This window comes from Pongo abelii, chromosome 17 (genome assembly GCF_028885655.2).
Source record: "Pongo abelii isolate AG06213 chromosome 17, NHGRI_mPonAbe1-v2.0_pri, whole genome shotgun sequence".
In the NCBI taxonomy this organism is placed as follows: domain Eukaryota; kingdom Metazoa; phylum Chordata; class Mammalia; order Primates; family Hominidae; genus Pongo; species Pongo abelii.
In genome coordinates this window covers 68267157-68285662 of record NC_072002.2, presented here as the reverse complement: position 1 = coordinate 68285662, position 18506 = coordinate 68267157, and the positions used below count along the sequence as shown (strand labels likewise).

Below are 18506 nucleotides of genomic sequence, written 5' to 3'. Positions count from 1 at the left end.
CAAGCTGTCAGTGGATCTACCATTCCAGAGTCTGGAGGATGGTGGCCCTCTTCTCCCAGCTCCACTAGATGGTGATCCAGTAGGGACTCTGTGTGGGGGCTCTGATCCCAGGTCTCCCTTCTGCACTGCCCTAGCAGAGGTTCTACATGAGAGCCCCACCCCTGCAGCAAACTTCTGCCTGGACATCCAGGCATTTCCATATATTCTCTGAAATCCAGGCAGAGGTTCCCAAACCCCAGTTCTTGACTTCTGTGCACTGGAAGGCTCAACACCACAAGGGAGCTGCCAAGACTTGAGGGTTACACCCTCTGAAGCCAAGACCTGAGCTCTATTTTGGCTCCTTTCAGCCACAGCTGGAGCATCTGGGACACAGGGCACCAAGTCCATAGGCTGCACGTAGCTCACAGACCCTGGGCCTGGTCCAGGAAACCACTTTTTCCTCCTAGGCCTCCAGGTCTGTGATGTGAGGGGCTGCTGTGAAGACTTCTGACATGCCCTGGAAACATTTTCCCTATTACATTGTGGATTAACAGTCAGCTCCTCATTGATTATGCAAATTTCTGCAGCCAGCTTCAATTTCTTCTCAGAAAATGGGATTTTCTTTTCTATTGTATTGTCAGGGGGCAAATTTTCTGAATTTGTATTCTCTGCTTCCCTTGTAAAACTGAATGCCTTTAACAGCATCCAAGTCACATCTTGAATGCTTTATTGCTTAGAAATTTCTTCTGTCAAATACTCTAAATCATCTCTCTCAAGTTCAAAGTTCCACAAATCTATAGCGCAGGGGCAAAATGCCACCAGTCTCTTTGCTAAAACATAACAAAAGTCACCTTTGCTCCAGTTCCCAACAAGTTCCTCCTCTCCATCTGAGACTACCTCAGACTGTATTTCATTGTCTGTATCATTATCAGCATTTTGGCCAAAGCCATTCAACAAGTCTCTAGGAAGTTTCAAACTTTCCCACATTTTCCTGTCTTCTTCTGAGCCCTCCACCAAACTATTCCAACCTCTGCCTCTTACTGAGCTCCAAAGCCACTTCCACATTTTTAGCATCTTAACAGCAATGCCCCACTCCCGGTACCAATTACTATATTAGTCCATTTTCATCCTGCTGATAAAGACATACCTGTGATTGAGCAATTTACAAAAGACGTTTATTGGACTTACAGTTCCATGTGGCTGGGGAGACCTTACAATCATGGCAGAAGGTGAAAGGCACGTCTCACATGGCAGCAGAGAAGAGAAAAGAGCTTGTGCAGGGAGACTCCCATTTTTAAAACCATCAGATCTTGTGAGACTTATTAACTATCACAAGAATAGCACAGGAAAGATCTGCCCCATGATTCAATTACCTCCCACTGGGGCCCTCCCACAAGACATGGGAATTCAAGATGAGATTTGGGTGGGGAAACAGCCAAACCATATTAAACCCCATGGATTATTTTACTGATTTTCTAATTTTACATAAATTGAATCATATAGATGCATCAGGTTTCTTTATTGCAAATTTACACCCGTGAGATTATCCATATTGTTTTGTATAATTTTAGTTTATTTTTATTGCTGCATTGTACTCCACTATATGAATATACTATAATGTATTCAACTATTGTAATGAAGATGTGATATTACAAATAACCCACATTCTTATATGCACCTGTTGACTAATATTTTATATATTTCCATTGGGTACATATCCAAGAGTAGAATATATCTAGGAATGGAATTGCTGAATCAGAATATTCTTATAAATTTTGGAAAACTATGTGATGGTTTAAAACCATGTATGTGTTGTTATCTGATAATTACAAAAAATAACAAAAATTAATTTCTGGTAATTTTGTGGGTTCCATTCATGTAGAATAAGTCACTAAGTAAGAGAAGGTTTGCTATTTTAGGCATACAAAAACTCAGAGCTCAAGATAACAGTATGAAGCAATACAGTAGAGTTGATAGATCAAGCAGAGGTTTCAAGTTCAGACTCTCAGAGCCTCAGCTTCCATGTTTAGACAATGGAGATAGCACCTTCAGAAAATCTTTTTGAAAAATAAAAGGATATGAATAATTTAGGAGATAAAAAGCCATATTTATCTTTGGAAAAGCAGTATACCGTAGAGGTTCCAAGGTTGCCCAGGTATCCTAGAGGAAGTTGCTTAAGCTGTCTGAGTCGCTGTTTCCCATGTGTAAAATCAGGATAGTCTTACCACATGATAATATTGTGAGGATTAAATGAAAATAATAATTAGCAAGGTATTTACCAAGTGAATAATATTAAAAATTTTCATACTTGTTAGATTTTCTTTCTCTTTCTTTCTAAGCCTCTTATTTCCTTTTCTGTTTAATGAAAACAAGTTTAACTGCTCTTAATACATCAGACAATTTTGTTAGATGACATTCTATTTATAACTGACAAAAAAGAGCTCGCCAAACATCAATGTGTTACAAACATAAGGAAGGCATTTTAATAGCACATTTATTTGTTATTTCATTCTACAGATATTTAGCAAGCACCAATTTTGTGCTAGGTACTAAACAATAAAATGTGTGAATATGAAGATGAATTAGATACATTACATCCTTATCATGAAGTAATTCACAAGCTGTTAAAGGAGGGAAGATTTGGACTTGAAAGCCTAAGCATATAAGGCAGTATTGTGTGTAATAAATGCTATATTGTGCTACAAGAACACGTTATTCAAACATATAAAAGGGAGTCATTATTTCTAGATGGAGTAATCAGAAAAGCATTTGTAAGAGCATCAATATCTACTCTGGTCTTTGGAGGATATATAAAACTTCTTAGGTTGAGCTATCCACTAAGTCATTTCAAAAGGAAAGAAATATGTAAAGGGAAAAAACAAATGAAGGACAGTGCATATTTGTGGATCAGCAATGAGTCTACCTTAGCATGAGTCTGGATACATATAAGGATAGAGTAACAGAAATCTAGATTCCAATATGATATGCTAAAAACGTTTTTAAAAATTTGTTTTGTTTTTCTTGGCAGACAAATGGGAGCCACTGGAGAAATGTATGGGGTGGAATGCCATGTTTAACTTGTTTTAGGAAGAAATCTGGCAAGCAGGATGCCTAGGAGTCTGGAAGATGCTAGAGCCAGGAAGACTTAGCTAGGAAGCTGTCTTGGCAGTTTAGATGTGAAGTCACAAAGAAGACATAAAAGAGTTGAGAATGGGAGGATAGCTAGGGATTCAAAGATACTGTGAAAGAAAAAGCAATGGCATATGGGAATTTATTAGATGAGGAAGATATTTCTAATTAGACAGGTCAGGAAGGCTCCACAGATTCTAAAGTACAATGATGTTTGAGAAGAAACCAATAAATGATTGGCACAGATAGAACTTAGTTATTAATACAAGAGGAATGCAACTAGAGGGAAAAAAAGGCAACTAAGTGCACAGTATCTTTCTCAGTAGTGAAAGGTATAAAAGAAAAAGGACAATAGCTTCACAGGGTATGACAGCTGGGAGCATGATTAAGAATGCTGAACTCTGAAATCAGATCTTTTAAGTCCAAATTCTGGCTATAGCACGTACTAGCTGTATGACTACTAGCTAGTTACTTAAACTCTCCAATCCTTTCTTCTCTCTCTAGTAAATGAGAGAACCTAACAATGAGAAGTGTAACAATAGTGCTTACTACATGACTTGAACAGTTGGCATTCATTATAAATGCTATGTAAGTGTTTGCACTTATTATAGTAAAATTGTGAGAAGATGTAATGGAGCATAGGGAGGATGTGGCATATGGTAACTAAAAAGAAACAACTATTAATTCATTCACTTGACTAAATGGTATTGAGTGCATGCCTTCCATGTGCCAGGTGCTGTTCTGGGTAATGGGGATGCAAAATGACCAAAATAGGCATAATCCTTGCCCCTATAAAGATTATATTAAAATACAGGAAGCAAATAAATAACAAACACAAAACCACAAATAGAATAGTGTAATGCGTTAATAAAGAAAAATGAAGCATAATAGAGAAGTAGAGAGAGTGACCAGAGATGCTGTGTTAGGCAATGGTCAGGGAAGACCTGCTTACAAAGGTGGTAGTTGAATAGAGACCTGAAAGAAATAGGGGATAAGACATGTAAATACCTACAAAAAGAGATTCCAGACAAAGACTACAGCAAGTGCAGAGTCCCTGAACTGAGATATGCCTATTATCCAAGGAACACAGGGGAAGGTTACATGATTGTAATGAATTACAGAAAGGAGCAATAGGAGATAAAGTGAGGGATAAACCCAGAGACCAAATCACATGAGACCTTGTAGGACATAGTAAAATTAGTGGATTTTGTTTCTACATGTGATGGAAGTCACAGAGGAACAACATTTTCTAATTTATATATTGAGACAGCTGTGTAAACAATTGACTGTAAGGGCAAAAGCTAATGAAGATTAATGGGTACAAAAAATAGGACGAATAAGATCTACTATTTGATAGCACAACAGGGTGACTGTAGTCAATAATAACTTAATTGTACATTTAAAAATAACTAAGAGTATAATTGGATTGTTTTTAACAAAAAGGATAAACACTTGCGTGGATGGATACCATATTCTCCATGATGTGATTATTACATATTGCATGCTTGTATCAAAACATCTAATGTACCCCATAAATATATATACCTACTATGTACCCACAAAAATTATGAATAGTTTTTTTTTTTTTTCAAAAAGCTAAAGAAGAGACTAGTTACAAGCTTATTGCTGTAGTCTAGTAAACTGTAAGAGATGATGGTAGCTTGGATAAGGGCAAAAGAGTGAAGATGGAAAAGAGTTGTCAAATTTGGGAAATGTTTTGAAAACAATAATTTGGTAAAAGACTGAATTTAGGGTATAAGGAAATCAGAATGAAGAGGCATGAAACTAGAGTTTCTGAAAAGAGTAAGTTGATTTATATAATTTGGCTCTGTGTCCCCACCCAAATCTCATCTCAAATTGTAATTCCCACATGTCAAGAGAGGGACAAAGTGGGAGGTGATTGGCTCATTGGGGCAGTTCCCCCCATGCTCCTCATGATGGTGAGTGAGTTCTCATGAGATCTGGTGGTTTTATATGGGGCTCTTCCCCCTTCGTTCTCTCTCTCTCTCTCTCTCTTGCTCTCTCTTTCCTGCTGGCTTGTGAAGAAGGTATTTGCTTTTCCCTCACCTTCCACCATGATTCTGAGTTTCATGAGGCCTCCCCAGCCATGCGGAACTGTCAGTCATTTAAACCTCCTTTGTTTTTGAATTACCCAGTCTCAGGTAGTATCTTTATAGCAGTGTGAAAACGGACTAATACAGTAAATTGGTACCACAAAGAGTGTGGCACTGCTATAAAGATAATCTGAAAATGTGGATGTGACTTTGGAACTGGGTAATGGTCAGAAGTTGGAACAATTTGGAGGCCTCAGAAGAAGACAGGAAGATGTGGGAAAGTTTGGAATTGCCTAGAGACTTGATGAACAGTTTTGACCAAAATGCTTGTAGTGATATGGACAATGAAGTCCAGACTGAGGTGTCCTCAGATGGTGATGAGGAAATTATTGGGAAATGAAGCAAAGGAGACTCTTGCTATGCTTTAGCAAAGACTGGTGGCATTTTGCCCTTGCCCTAGAGATCCTGCCTCAGGATAACGTCATCCAGGATTCATCAGCATTTTAATAATATTTAAGGCCATTGATACTAGATGACATTATCTAAGAAGCAGGTGTAGGGATAAAAGAGAGGATACCTGAAGACTGAGGCCTGGGGCATTCTCTGACTCTTAGAGATCAGGAAGAAGAGGAGAAATAAGTGAAGGATACTGAGGAGGAGCAGCCATAAGGGTAGGAAGAAAACCAGGGACATCTAGTACATTACAAGCCAAAGAGAAAGTGTTTCAGGGAAATAAGTGAGAACCTATGTCAACAGTTTCTGAGAGTCTGAGACTTGACCGTTGGATTTGACAACGTGGAGATTATTGACAACCTTGGCAATCATGGATTCAGTGGAGAGTGACTGTAAAAATCTTATTAAAACTAATAAGAAAGCTTAGAAAGAGGAGAAAGTTAGTGCAGATAATTTAGAATTTTTTTTCAGTAAATATGGCTTCAATTGGAGGGGGAAGTGGCATTGAGTGTTATAAAACAGAAGTTGTGACAGAATATTAATATTTGTGTGCTTACTGAAGTGATAAATAAGGAAGAAAAACTGATGCTGCAGGAAAGGGAAGGGGTAATTACAGAAGAGTCCCTAAATGGGTGAGGGGGGATTTCAACAAGACACTCAGAGAGCAGCACTAACAGATCAATTAGATTTGATGGAAGGACAAGGAGACCACTTTCTGAATGCTTTTCTTTTCTTCCTGATATAAGATTATTAGCTAAGAATAGGGAAAGATGGGAGATACTGAAATCTGAAAAGTAAGAATACATATAAGACATTCATCTTATAAAGTGTAACTATGAACCACTAGAGAAATACAGTGTCATTTCCAAATAGTGAGAGCTCACCTTGGACTTTTGGTCATAAATACTCAGTAAGCAGGCTATATGTTTTTCTCCAGATCCATTTAGCTATGAGGGAATGGGGTAAGAATTGGGAAGCTGCTTATTTAACCAGGCTTTTTTCAGGTGAGTAACATGGGGAAGGAGGACCAAGGGAGATGAGACTGAAGATAATAAGTGACTATAAAACCTAAGTTGAGCTTGCAGATAAATGAGGACACAAAGGGGATGAGGGATGGGAGGAAATGGCAGAGTTAATGGATTGGAGGTCCTGGTGGGATTGAAGAATTGATGACAAGGGGGCAATAAAGTGAGCAGGTAACTAATAAGATAATAGGAACTGACATTTTGTACTGGTTTGATTTGGTGTGACATGGAATTTATGAATTGAAGTGGGAAGGAATCAATATCTTTGCAGGCAACATAGAGGAACTAACCATCTAGGGTATCGGATGGATTATCTGCACGAATACTGTAATTACCAAGACTGAGCATAGACATAATTGGAAAGGAAGTGATTCCCAGATAATAATATCTTCAGTGAATGTGGGAGGATGACAGAAAACTTCAACAAGGGGTGTGTAGTAAGTGGGTGTCTGTCAACATCTGCTTTAAAGGAGCTAGATTATTTAAGTGTGAGAATTAGACTCATTAAAAAGTTTAAAAAGCTATGGAGGATGGGTTCAGTAGCTTATGCCTATATTCCCAGCACTTTGGGAGGCTGAAGAAGACGGATCATATGAGGTCAGGAGCTGGAGACCAGCCTGGCCAACATGGTAAAACCCTGTCTCTACTAATAATACAAAAATTAGCTGGGCATGTTGGTGCATGCCTGTAGTCCCAGCTTCTTGGAAGACTGAGGCATGAGAATCACTTGGACCTGGGAGGTGGAAGTTGCAGTGAGCCAAGATCGTGCCACTGCACTCCAACCTGGGCAACACAGCAAAATTCTGTCTCAAAATAAATAAATAAATAAATAAATAAATAAATAAATAAATAAAAAACTATGGAGATGATTATTAGAATAAGATCAATAATATTAAAATATATATCAGCTCTTTTATGTGAATTCATATATTTTACAAACAATTTCTTAAATATATAACCATCTGTTTGCCAACAGACCATTTGATTGTATACAAAAAAACACACTAATGAATGAAGACTTGCACTTCAAATTATTAATGATACGGTTTTAGTCATTCCTCATTTCCATTTGCCCAGAAAGTTCAGGGAAAATTCTAATTACTTTTGATAATTTGATTTTTTATAGAAAAGATACATACAGAAAGCATTTCATTTCTTCATTGTGGCACCAACATTGACTCACCAGGATTGTTGGACTGGGCATCCATGGGAATCATGAGCTTGGCCCGGGGGGCTCGGCGTGCAGCCAGCGACCTCTCCAGAGTGGACATAGAGCTCCCTGCTTCCTCAGTGTCTTGACCTAAAAAATATACACTCCTGAGAAACATGCCCTCTTCAAGGATGCAACACTTTACATAATTTCTAGCAGCCATTCCAATGCCTTTTAGTCTTACAGATGCTTTCTATGATAGTATCTACCTTCTTGTTACCTGAATCTATTACATTGTACAAATCTTAATGAAATTAACCATAAACTCTAAACTCATTGCACACAATAAACCATTATTTATATTTTGATGCTTATAATTTTTGCATATGTTTATAAATGTGAAGGTGGGAGGGCATACATTAATATATTTTTCAAAAATGGCATTATATCATGCATACTTTTTGTAACCTGCTTTAAAAGGTAACACAAAAATCTTTCTCTGTTAATACATAAGTCAGTATGATTTTTAACAGCTATGTAATATTCCACTATATTAATTTACTAGAATTCATTCAACTAATACTTTAAGCCCAACCATATTAAATTTTATTACAAAAAACCCACAAGAAATAAACTACATTCTTCAAAAATAAGATCAGACATATTTACCTAAATTTATTAGGATTCCATAAAATATCATACTAAAGAGTCAATAAAAATTAGAAAAAATGGATATATGCAGATTTGAAAAGTTAATTATAATATGTATTAAAAAAACTGAAGTTCTGAATAGTGTATGTTCCCATTTGTGAGTATGCATATAAAACCATATTGTGACACACATTTACATGTGTATATGAATATATATGTGTATAAGTACACACCTATATCTATGTAATAAGGTTATACACAAAATTTTTAACATTGTTTTCCTTTTGCAAAAGGGATTAGGAATTTGGGATAGGGAAGAGGCAAACATATGTTTTACTATTTTGGGTACTTACTATTTTTTGAAACGTTTTTTATTCTTTTAATTTTTTATCATATGCATGCATTTTAAAAAAATTAACAGCATAATTAATACAATTTAAAATAAAAAATTATACTGGGAGAAGTCCACATAGGTGAAGTCATGGAAGCTTCCTAAATCTAACTCTGTCCACACATCCTACAAAAACTACACAGAATCATATAAAACAGTAAACTATGCAAACCTGGCCAGGCATGGTGGCTCACGCCTGTAATCCCAGCACTTTGGGAGGCCAAAGTGGGTGGATCACTTGAGGTCAGGAGTTCAAGACCAGCCTGGCCAAAATGGTGAAACTCCATCTCTACTAAAAATACAAAAATTAGCTGGGTGTGGTGGTGGCTGCCTGTAGTTCCAGCTACTTGGGAGGCTGAGGCAGAAGAATCGCTTGAACCCAGGAGGCGGAGGTTGCAATGAGCTGAGGTTGCGCCACTGCACTCCAGCCTGGGTGACAGAGAGATACTCAGTCTCAAAAAATAAAAATAAAAATGAACTATGCAAATATTACTCCTTCAGCAGAATCACAAAACAGAAAAGAGGACACATTTCAAATTTCCTGTAAGTACAAAGAGAAATAATACTTTCTAGCAAAGCTATTTCTCAAGCTACAGCCACAAAGTCTTTGTGAAAAGCCGGCTATCTGGAAAGTCTGTATAGAAGAGAGAAGAGGGGAATAAGGATCACAAGACTGACCTAAAACCATCTACCAAAGAAGTACACCCTAATAGTAAAAATATTGAAAAAGTTTCCTAGGAGACCAGAGCATTTAAAAGTGTGTGGGTTTTAAAATGGCAACCACTGAGTGTGTAGCTTATGCCTGCGATTGCAGCTGTTATGGAGGCTGAGGCAGGAGGATGTTTTGAGACCAGTCTGTTCAACAGGGTGAGACCCCATCTCTAAAAACAAAATAAACTAAAAGAAATAAAGTGGCAACATTAGAAAAGCATCGCTTTAGCTGGGCGTGGTGGCTCATGCCTGTAATCCCAGAACTTTGGGAGGCTGAGGTGGGCGGATCATGAGGTCAGGAGATCGAGACCATCCTGGCTAACATGGTGGAACCCTGTCTCTACTAAAAATACAAAAAATTAGCCGGGAGTGGTGGCATGTGCCTGTAGTCCCAGCTACTTGGGAGGCTGAGGCAAGAGAATCATTTGAACCCGGGAGGCGGAGGTTGCAGTGAGCTGAGGTTGCGCCACTACACTCCAGCCTGGGCAACAGAGTGAGACTCTATCTCAAATAAATAAATAAATAAAAAGAATAGAAAAGCATCAATTTTGGGGAAAAATTGTAGTGTCCAAAGAGTCAATAAAAGACGAAAAAGAGTGTGAAACTGAAAAATATTTAAAGAATTATGGGCTGATATTTCCAAAATTTGGCAAAAGACATAAATAAACCTTATAGTTTCAAGAAATTCAGTAATCTCCAAACAGGATAAAACCAAAGAAATCCACACCAGACACATTACAGTTCAGCTTCTTAAAACTAAAGACAAGAACAACAAAAAAATCTTAGAAGTAGTGAGAGGTAAACAACTTATATGGGTAAAACAATTCAAATGACAGCAGATTTCTCATCAGGAATCATGAAGGCCAGAAGTATCCAACACATTTTTCAAGTGCTAAAAGAGAACTGTCAAACAGAATTGGGCTAACAATATCCAGCAAAAATATACTTCAAGAATGAAGGTGAAATCAAAAGTCGTTGTCCAATGAAGGAAAATGAAGAGAATTTGTCTCAAGCAGATAAACCATCAAAAAAAATAGCTAATGGAATTTCTCTAAACAGGAAGTAGTAAGAGGAATCTGATAATCAAACAGGAAAAATGAACAACAGAAAGAGTGAAAATATCAATTAAATACAACAGACTTTCCTCCTCTTTAGTTTTCAAAATTATGTTTGACAGTAGAAGCAAACATTAAAACACTATCTAATGTGCTGCTTCTTGCCACTCCAAAAAAGTAACTCTAGATGTAACCAGTTTTCTTTTTCTTTTTTTTCTATTTTTTTTTTTTTTTTTTTTTGAGATGGAGTTTCGCTCTTGTCGCCCAGGCTGGAATGCAGTGGCGTGATCTCAGCTCACCGCAACCTCTGCCTCCAAGGTTCAAGCGATTCTCCTGCTTCAGCCTCCCAAGTAGCTGGGATTACAGGCATGTACCACCATGCCTGGCTAATTTTGTATTTTTACTAGAGAGGGGTTTCTCCATGTTGGTCAGGCTCATCTCAAGCTCCCAACCTCAGGTGATCCACACACCTCGGCCTCCCAAAGTGCTGGGATTACAGGTGTGAGCCACAGCTCCCGGTGGTAACATAGTTTTCAAATAAGTCCTTTGATATTGTTGGGTGTCTGTGTGAGGGTTTTCAGTTGTGTTTTTTTTTTTTAATTCTAAGAATAGACTGTGCTTGATATTACACGAATTCATTGAAAAGTTAAACAAGATTATTTTCCTTTTACTTTTTTTGAAGCATAAATTTTTTTGGTAGTAACACTTCGTGGCTTGTCTCATAAACTTGCCACCTGACATTATTTACCATTGGTCCAAATGAGGTTGGGAAATTTAAATACAGGATTTAATAGACATGCATATAATTCAAAATAACTAATAACAAGTTAAGTGTTAAATCACATTGCCCATTCAGTGTTATGTAGCTCTTTTAAAGATGTTATTCACTGAATTGAACATTTTTAAAAATTGAATACTACCAAATACCATATGCTGAAATTTACTTGTTCATTCTTCCGAAGCGAAACTAAATAACTAATCCTGTGGCGCTGCTGTAGTGAAATCATACCAAGATAAATCCATTTCAAGAAAGTAAATTCTATTTATAAGTCCTAGAGATCAAACAGACCTGAACTCTTTCGTTTCTTTATTGTAAACTTTTTTTTTATTATTATTATTATACTTTAGGTTTTATGGTACATGTGCGCAATGTGCAGGTAAGTTACATATGTATACATGTGCCATGCTGGTGCGCTGCACCCACTAACTCGTCATCTAGCATTAGGTATATCTCCCAATGCCATCCCTCCCCCCTCCCCCCACCCCACAACAGTCCCCGAAGTGTGATGTTCCCCTTCCTTTTAAGTAAAGAAAATAATTTTGAAATCCGCTAGATTTAGAAGGGATGTATCATGAAGCAATGACTTATCATTTTAATTCCTAGATATTTTAGTGGGATCCTCTATTTTTGTGGTTAGAGAATGAAGTAGGTTTTGTTTAAGCAGCTTGCATACCAGCAGTAGGGAAGAATGAGTAAAATAAAAAATTAACTCTCAATAAAATTTGTTGTTGTTGTTTACATAGCAATTGCTTGATTCAATTCTCTTTTCCATAGCTAAAGTATGAGTACTGTAAATTAATTTCTGGTTTTATCCAAAAAGCTAATTTCATGGGCACAAAACAAGATAAGTACTTATATAAAAGTATTACATGAGTTAATTGAAACAGGATCAACAAAACATTAATTTTGGGGTCAGATTTTGTTGGTCCTGGCTGTGATACTAGCTCTGAAATCTGGGCACGTTATTTAACCCTTCTTAATTTGGTTACTTCATTTACTATATGAAAAGAATGATAGCATCTCCCTCAAAGTATTTTGTGAAGATTAGGCAAAATAATGTATGAAAGTCCTAATCACAGATTTTAACATACAGCAATCTCTCCTTACATAGTTATTGCCTACTCGGGAACCCCATTGTTAAATATATGTTTCTTGGTAATGCTGTTCACTTCTGTTGAATTTTGCTTTTTTAAGCAGGAGAGAAGAATACTTAATTTAAGATAAAGTATAGCTTGCAGGACTTTGAGGATTACTTTCCTTTTATTACAAAATTGGCAACGAGGTCCTCAAATTGAGGACAAGTAGGCATAAGTACCCTTTTATTTTAAAGAAAACAGTCATCATTTGGGATTAAACCTTCCCCCAGGACTTATTAAGAGATATCAACTTAATGTCATCTCAATATATAAAAGACGAAAGGAACAGGTTAGAAGGATGTGTCTTACAAGTCATTGGCAAAACCTCCTTAGGGCAGAGAGGCAATTCTATCCTTTCCAGTGGGAGGTGGAGGTGCTCTCCCCTCCCTGATATCCAACCAAGAACAAAGCTAGAAGAGGAGTCACTTGTAAAATATGGAGGTTCCTGCAAAAGGGATTTGTTTTTCTGTCACTCCCCAGGCAAAAGCCTGTTTAGGCAGCAGGCTTACTGTTCTACCCCGAGTCTATCTAAGCAGAGGAAAAAGTAACTGAAGAGAGCAAGGTTGAGAGACGGCCAGTGGTAGAGTGCAAGCTCTCTCACCATTGGGTCTGGCAAGGATATAGGAGATTCTTGTGGGCCAAGTGGGCATGTGAAAAGTTGGCTGGGCTTGAGTCCCCTTGCTGGAATTTCCCAGAGGCCTCATGAGGGAAGAGGAAGAGCTGTGCTAGGTGGTAAGCCTGGACTTCATGTCTCCCATCATGGAACTGGGCCTGGTCTACAAGGCCCCACAAAGCAGCCGTTCCCAATCTTTTTGACACCACGGCCAGCTTCATGGAAGACAATTTTTTCATGGACCTGGGGACAGGGTATGGTTTTAGGATGATTCAAGTATATTACCTTTATTGTGTACTTTATTTCTATTATTATTACGTTGTAATATATAATGGAAAAATTATACAACTCACCATAATGTAGAAGCAGTGGGAGCCCTGAGCTTGTTTTCCTGCAACTAGATGGTCCCATCTAGGGGTGATGGGAGACAGTGACAGATCATCAGACATTAGATTCTCATCAGGAGCATGCAGCCTAGATCCCTCACATGTGCAGTTCACAATAGGGTTCATGCTCCTATAAGAATCCAATGCTGCTGCTGGTCTGACAGGAGGCAGAGCTCAGGCAGTAATGGGAGTGACAGGGAATGGCTATAAATACAGATGAAGTTTTGCTCTTTTGCCCGTTGCTCACCTCCTGCTGTGTGGTCCAGTTCCTAACAGGCCATTAACCAATACTGGTCCATGGTCCAGGGGTTGAGTACCCCTGCCATAAATAAGTCATACTTCTGTTTCATAACAGACCCAGAATTTGGATACCACATAGAGGTTAGCCCATGTGTCCACAAAAGCTATGAAGAACTTCAAATGGTCCTTTCTTGTCTTTCTCCTCACCTCCCCTCTTCACTCCATCCCTCTTCTCTCACATGCTCAGGAAAAGTGGAGAGGAGGGGAAAAGATGTAATAGTGTTTCTGAAACAGACTTTGTTCCCGCGTCTTCTCAATCCCACCATTCCATTTCACTCCAATGTACTGGAGGATTGAGAAAACAAATTCTGACCCCCAGTTCCTAGAGCCAAATATCTAGCTGAGCATGAGAAAGGAGAATCTTCAATTAAATTTCAGATTATAGTTTTTAATGGAACTAGACTGTCCTTCAATAATTGGAGTGACAAGAAAGTTAGGAAATCTGCCCAAGACATCATTTAAGAGCTTGAAAAGAAATATTCAACAATCCATGGTTGACAATCAATACTTGTATTTCTTGTTTATGCAATTCTGAGCTGACAGAGTCCAGTAAAACAGTAACACATTCAAATAATTCACTTTAAAAACAGGAGCTCCTCATTCTATAATCACATCATGAGTAGACCAAGGGATTTTTTGATGATAGTATTTGGTTGATGATTCCCATAAGCACTTAGATAATATGAAGACCCAGAGAAGGTGAACTATCTTACAATTATTTTATAGTGTTCTTACTTATCCTTGGACAGAAGTGACTGTTCTGCACCAATTCATTGACCAGTAGGCTTTTTTTTTTTTTTTTTTTTTTCCAGATCCCTTTGTATAACAACATAGTTTTCAGACAGAATCCCATCACACTAGTCTGGGGATCACATAAGGTGACTGTTTGTGGTTGACAGTTGATTTCCATAGTAATCAAGGCCAAAGTAACAGAATATTCAGGTTTTTTGTACTTCAAGTGCCCTGATGTGATTTTTAAAACAGGGATCGACTGACAGTAAATTTAGAATTAACTTTCAATTATCTATAGAAATAAGGAACTGGAAAATGTACAGATGGCTTCAAATTTTATTGCCTCGACAAAACATTTGTTTAACAATTAACACAGAGCAATCAATCCATTTAGGATTCAAATTTCTGTATTTCCCAACTGTCCTACTTCCAACCTCATAGAAAATTCAAGAATTATCAAAATTATAAAAGAAGTATTAAAATTATATCAAGCCACAGGATGAAGAAAGACATATAATTGGTTAATCAACCAAATTTATATTAGATTCATTTAACTATTGATAAATGACCTATAATGACATGCAAATTAGTGGGGAAGACATTTCCATAAAAGGAGTGAAAAACTCCCTTGGGTTCAGAATGGCATGTTTTCCCTAATGCCAGTGAAAAGATAATTACCTGAATGAGAGGTGCTTTTGCTTCCCAGCTGGGTTTCTGACTGGCTGTGGCTGACTGGTGTGAGGTCTTGGCAACTTTGGATGGGAGAGTCCCTTCCTGCAGGGTCAGTGCCAGATGGCTTTTCAATATTTTTCATCTCCATTTCTTCATGATGGATCCAAAGATCAGGGGGCCGGAGGTCCTTCTGGCTGCCCTTCCTTTTGCCAGCACTGTGGGTGGCCCGTTTCCTATGGAACAAAGTTAGAAGGCAAACGTGAGAGCCTCTATTCAATGGCACTTCCTCTCTTTCATCAGTCAATTCAAGTTAGAAGCAGGAAAGGAAACAAAAGGACTCGCAGAATGAGCCTTGTGAAACCCAGGAATTGGCAGACTTGTCTTGGCTGCATTTCCTCTTCCCCCCCTGGAGCTTCACCACATTATAAAGGATGCAGTGCTGAATCCCCAGGGCCCCGGCTTCCTGGCAGAGAGCTCCTTACTCCAGCTTCAGTGGCTGCAGATTCATGTGCAAGGTGACAATGGGTTAGGTGGAACCATATGCCAATCTTTGGAGCTAGGCATAAGGTACCTGATGGCAACATCTGTTTAGGAGATAAATGAAGGAGCTGCTTTGAAAGGGCAAATGGAAATAAAAAGGCCAGAATGTATGCCAATAGCTAAGATGAGGTCTTAGAAGAAAGTCTATACCTCAGCTGTATAATTTAATGTGCAACTGGGAAACTTGTTATTTGAAAACAAAAGGCCTCATGAGGACAGTCTTAGGAGAATAAAACACTTTTGCCTTGGCATCACTGAGTGTCCAGATTCAAACACAGTGAGACACATCCTTTGAAGGGAGAAGAACACAGTTTGAAAATGTATTTCACATGTTTCTTATTTGCTTCAATAAGGCTTTAACAACTATAAATTTATTTTTTGGGGTAATAATCTCTTCTTGAGGCTAGTGAGATTAAATATTCCCTGTGTGATAAGTAAAGTAACACAATGTTCATGTTAGTCATTCTCTACAGCAGGGGGTCAGTAAACTATGGTTTGCAAGCCAAATCTGCCCACAGCCTAGTTTTGTAAATAAAGTTTTACTGGAACATGGCCAAGCTCATTTATTTTTGAACTGCAATGGCAGAATTGAATAGTTGTGACAGATACGATATGGCTCAAAAATCCTAAACAATGTATTATTTGGTCCTTTTCAGAAATAGTTTTTGACCCTTTCCCTAGTTTTATAACTTTTAAATCCCTACTTGTAACTTCTATTTCTTTTAAAATAATAATGCCTCTTGTAAGAAATAATGCAAACTGTTAAAATCTAGTTTTGACAGCAGACCAGAGAAGCATCTACTCCCCACTTCCTTAATTTGCAGTGAACAGTTTATTATAATAACTACCTTCCATGATTGCTCAATGGTTCATACAGGCTACTGTCAGTGAAAACACCTGTAACCTGTGCGAAGTCATTGGAGTGGCTTTGGTTTTCCGATGATGAATAAGTAGCTTTATAAATATTAGGTAATTAATAAATATTTGGTGGTGTAATTTGTTGAATCTTCCCGGACATCCGATTTTTTTTTTTTTGTCTTTCTTGAAGCATGCTGATGAGGATAGGAGACAAAGAACCCCAGACCTAGTATCTATTTTGTATTTTAGCAGAGAAAAATTAACACTACCTGCACTTTGCTGGTTTCCTGGTGGCAGCCCCACAATGTTTTAAAACAATGGTCTGAAATAACTCCTATTTTCTAAGCGTCTATGTGTCTAAGATAATAACTCACTGATAACCATTTATTTCCTGAATTCGTTTCTGTATACTTCACTTGCCCACAGCAAACTGATCTGCAACTCACACACAGCTCCCTGTGTAATCTACTCCTGGTAACTTCATAGAAAATGTAATGTCATTCTCAAACTTGGATGTTTCATCCTGTTATCTCTCTTTCTAGAAGAACAAAATGCTAAATAACTTAACACCAGCATCTGTGTGGCTGCACACAGAGAAGTACCAGTTCCCAAATTCAGGAAAACATAGCCAGACTCCTTATTTAACTCAATATTTAAATAAGCTGGAATAAAGAAAGTAGTCAAGATAAAATTGAAACCAGCAATAAATTACAAATTCTGGTTTCCCCTTGCTTACAAGCATGCCTTTTCACTTATTCATTTATTTGCTAGTTTCCATGACTTCAGTACCAACCAGCTCCAGATGGCTTCTGTTTTTAAAAGAGTTCCAAACCTGGCAGAACGTTTTTGTATGTTGTGATTCATAATCTCCACTAGGGAAGAAATTATAGTTCCTCATAAAATGAACAGGCATTTTTCTGCTGGATTTTAATCAGATCAAGACCAGTTCTAAGAAGCTGCTCACCCACCCAGCTGACTGTCAGTCAAGAAGCTAAAGATCTCTAAACAGACTTTATTTCCTTTTTGTGTTTATTCTAGCCATGACCATCTAACCACTTTTATTTCCTATCATATCTCTTATTAAAGGAGAAATCTTTGGCCTTGGAGAACCTCTCCTTCTTTTGTCCCTCCAACCTCTACCACAGCAGGTTTGTAATAAAACTGACATGTGCTCACAATTAAATTGTCTGAAATTTGTCTTAAAACCTATAGGAACAGGTGTCACCCTGACCTTCTGCCCATCTGTTGGTTCTTGACACGACTGCTGCTCGTTGCAGCCCATGGTTCCTGTGTCTCACCATTAGATTCTTCAAAATGTGTATTCAGATGCTCCTAGTACAGTGATTGCCAAAGTGGGGTCTCTAAACCAGAGGCATCAGCACTGCCACTGCCTGGGAACTTGTTAGAAATGCACACTCTCAGGCTCCACTGCAGAACCACTGAATCAGAAACTTGGTTGCAGGGGGCAGTCTGTCTTTTAACACTCTCCAGGTGAATCTGTCTAAAATTTAAGAAGCACTATCATAGTGAATTATTTGGTTTTGTTTGTATTTTACAGCTAGTTTTTCTATTTGACAGAGTATTTCACGTTTGGCCTCTCTGCAAATACCAAATATATCTTTTCCCTCAGGCACCAGTCATCTTTCTGCTTCTAAAATAGCCCTAGAATAGGAGGGTCTCCTTCTACCCCAGGTATTCTTGATAAAGGCAAAGCAAAGAACCCTCCCAGGCTCTCTGTTTTCTCCTTCTCAGATCATGGCAAAACTTTCACAGCATGGTCAGGTACTGGTGCTCTATTTTTTGTTTTGTTTGTTTACTTATTTAATTTCTGCCCACAGTGCCTTCAAAATCCTGTTTACTTACAAATGACTTATTATTTAAGTTTCCTTT

At 38.0% G+C, this 18506-nt stretch overlaps 1 protein-coding gene across 5 annotated transcripts in view; it reads right to left on the bottom strand.

The window, feature by feature from the left end:
• Positions 1–18506, bottom strand: part of DCC (DCC netrin 1 receptor) — a 1201233-nt gene that overhangs the window by 51924 nt on the left and 1130803 nt on the right. For all 5 annotated transcript variants that reach the window (XM_024235927.3, XM_054537946.2, XM_063716903.1 and 2 more), the window contains exons 24-25: positions 15225–15451; positions 7824–7940 (exon numbers count right to left, since the gene is read on the bottom strand). In XM_024235927.3, the coding sequence (XP_024091695.3) occupies positions 7824–7940; positions 15225–15451 (344 nt within the window). The remainder of the gene's footprint in view (positions 1–7823; positions 7941–15224; positions 15452–18506) is intronic.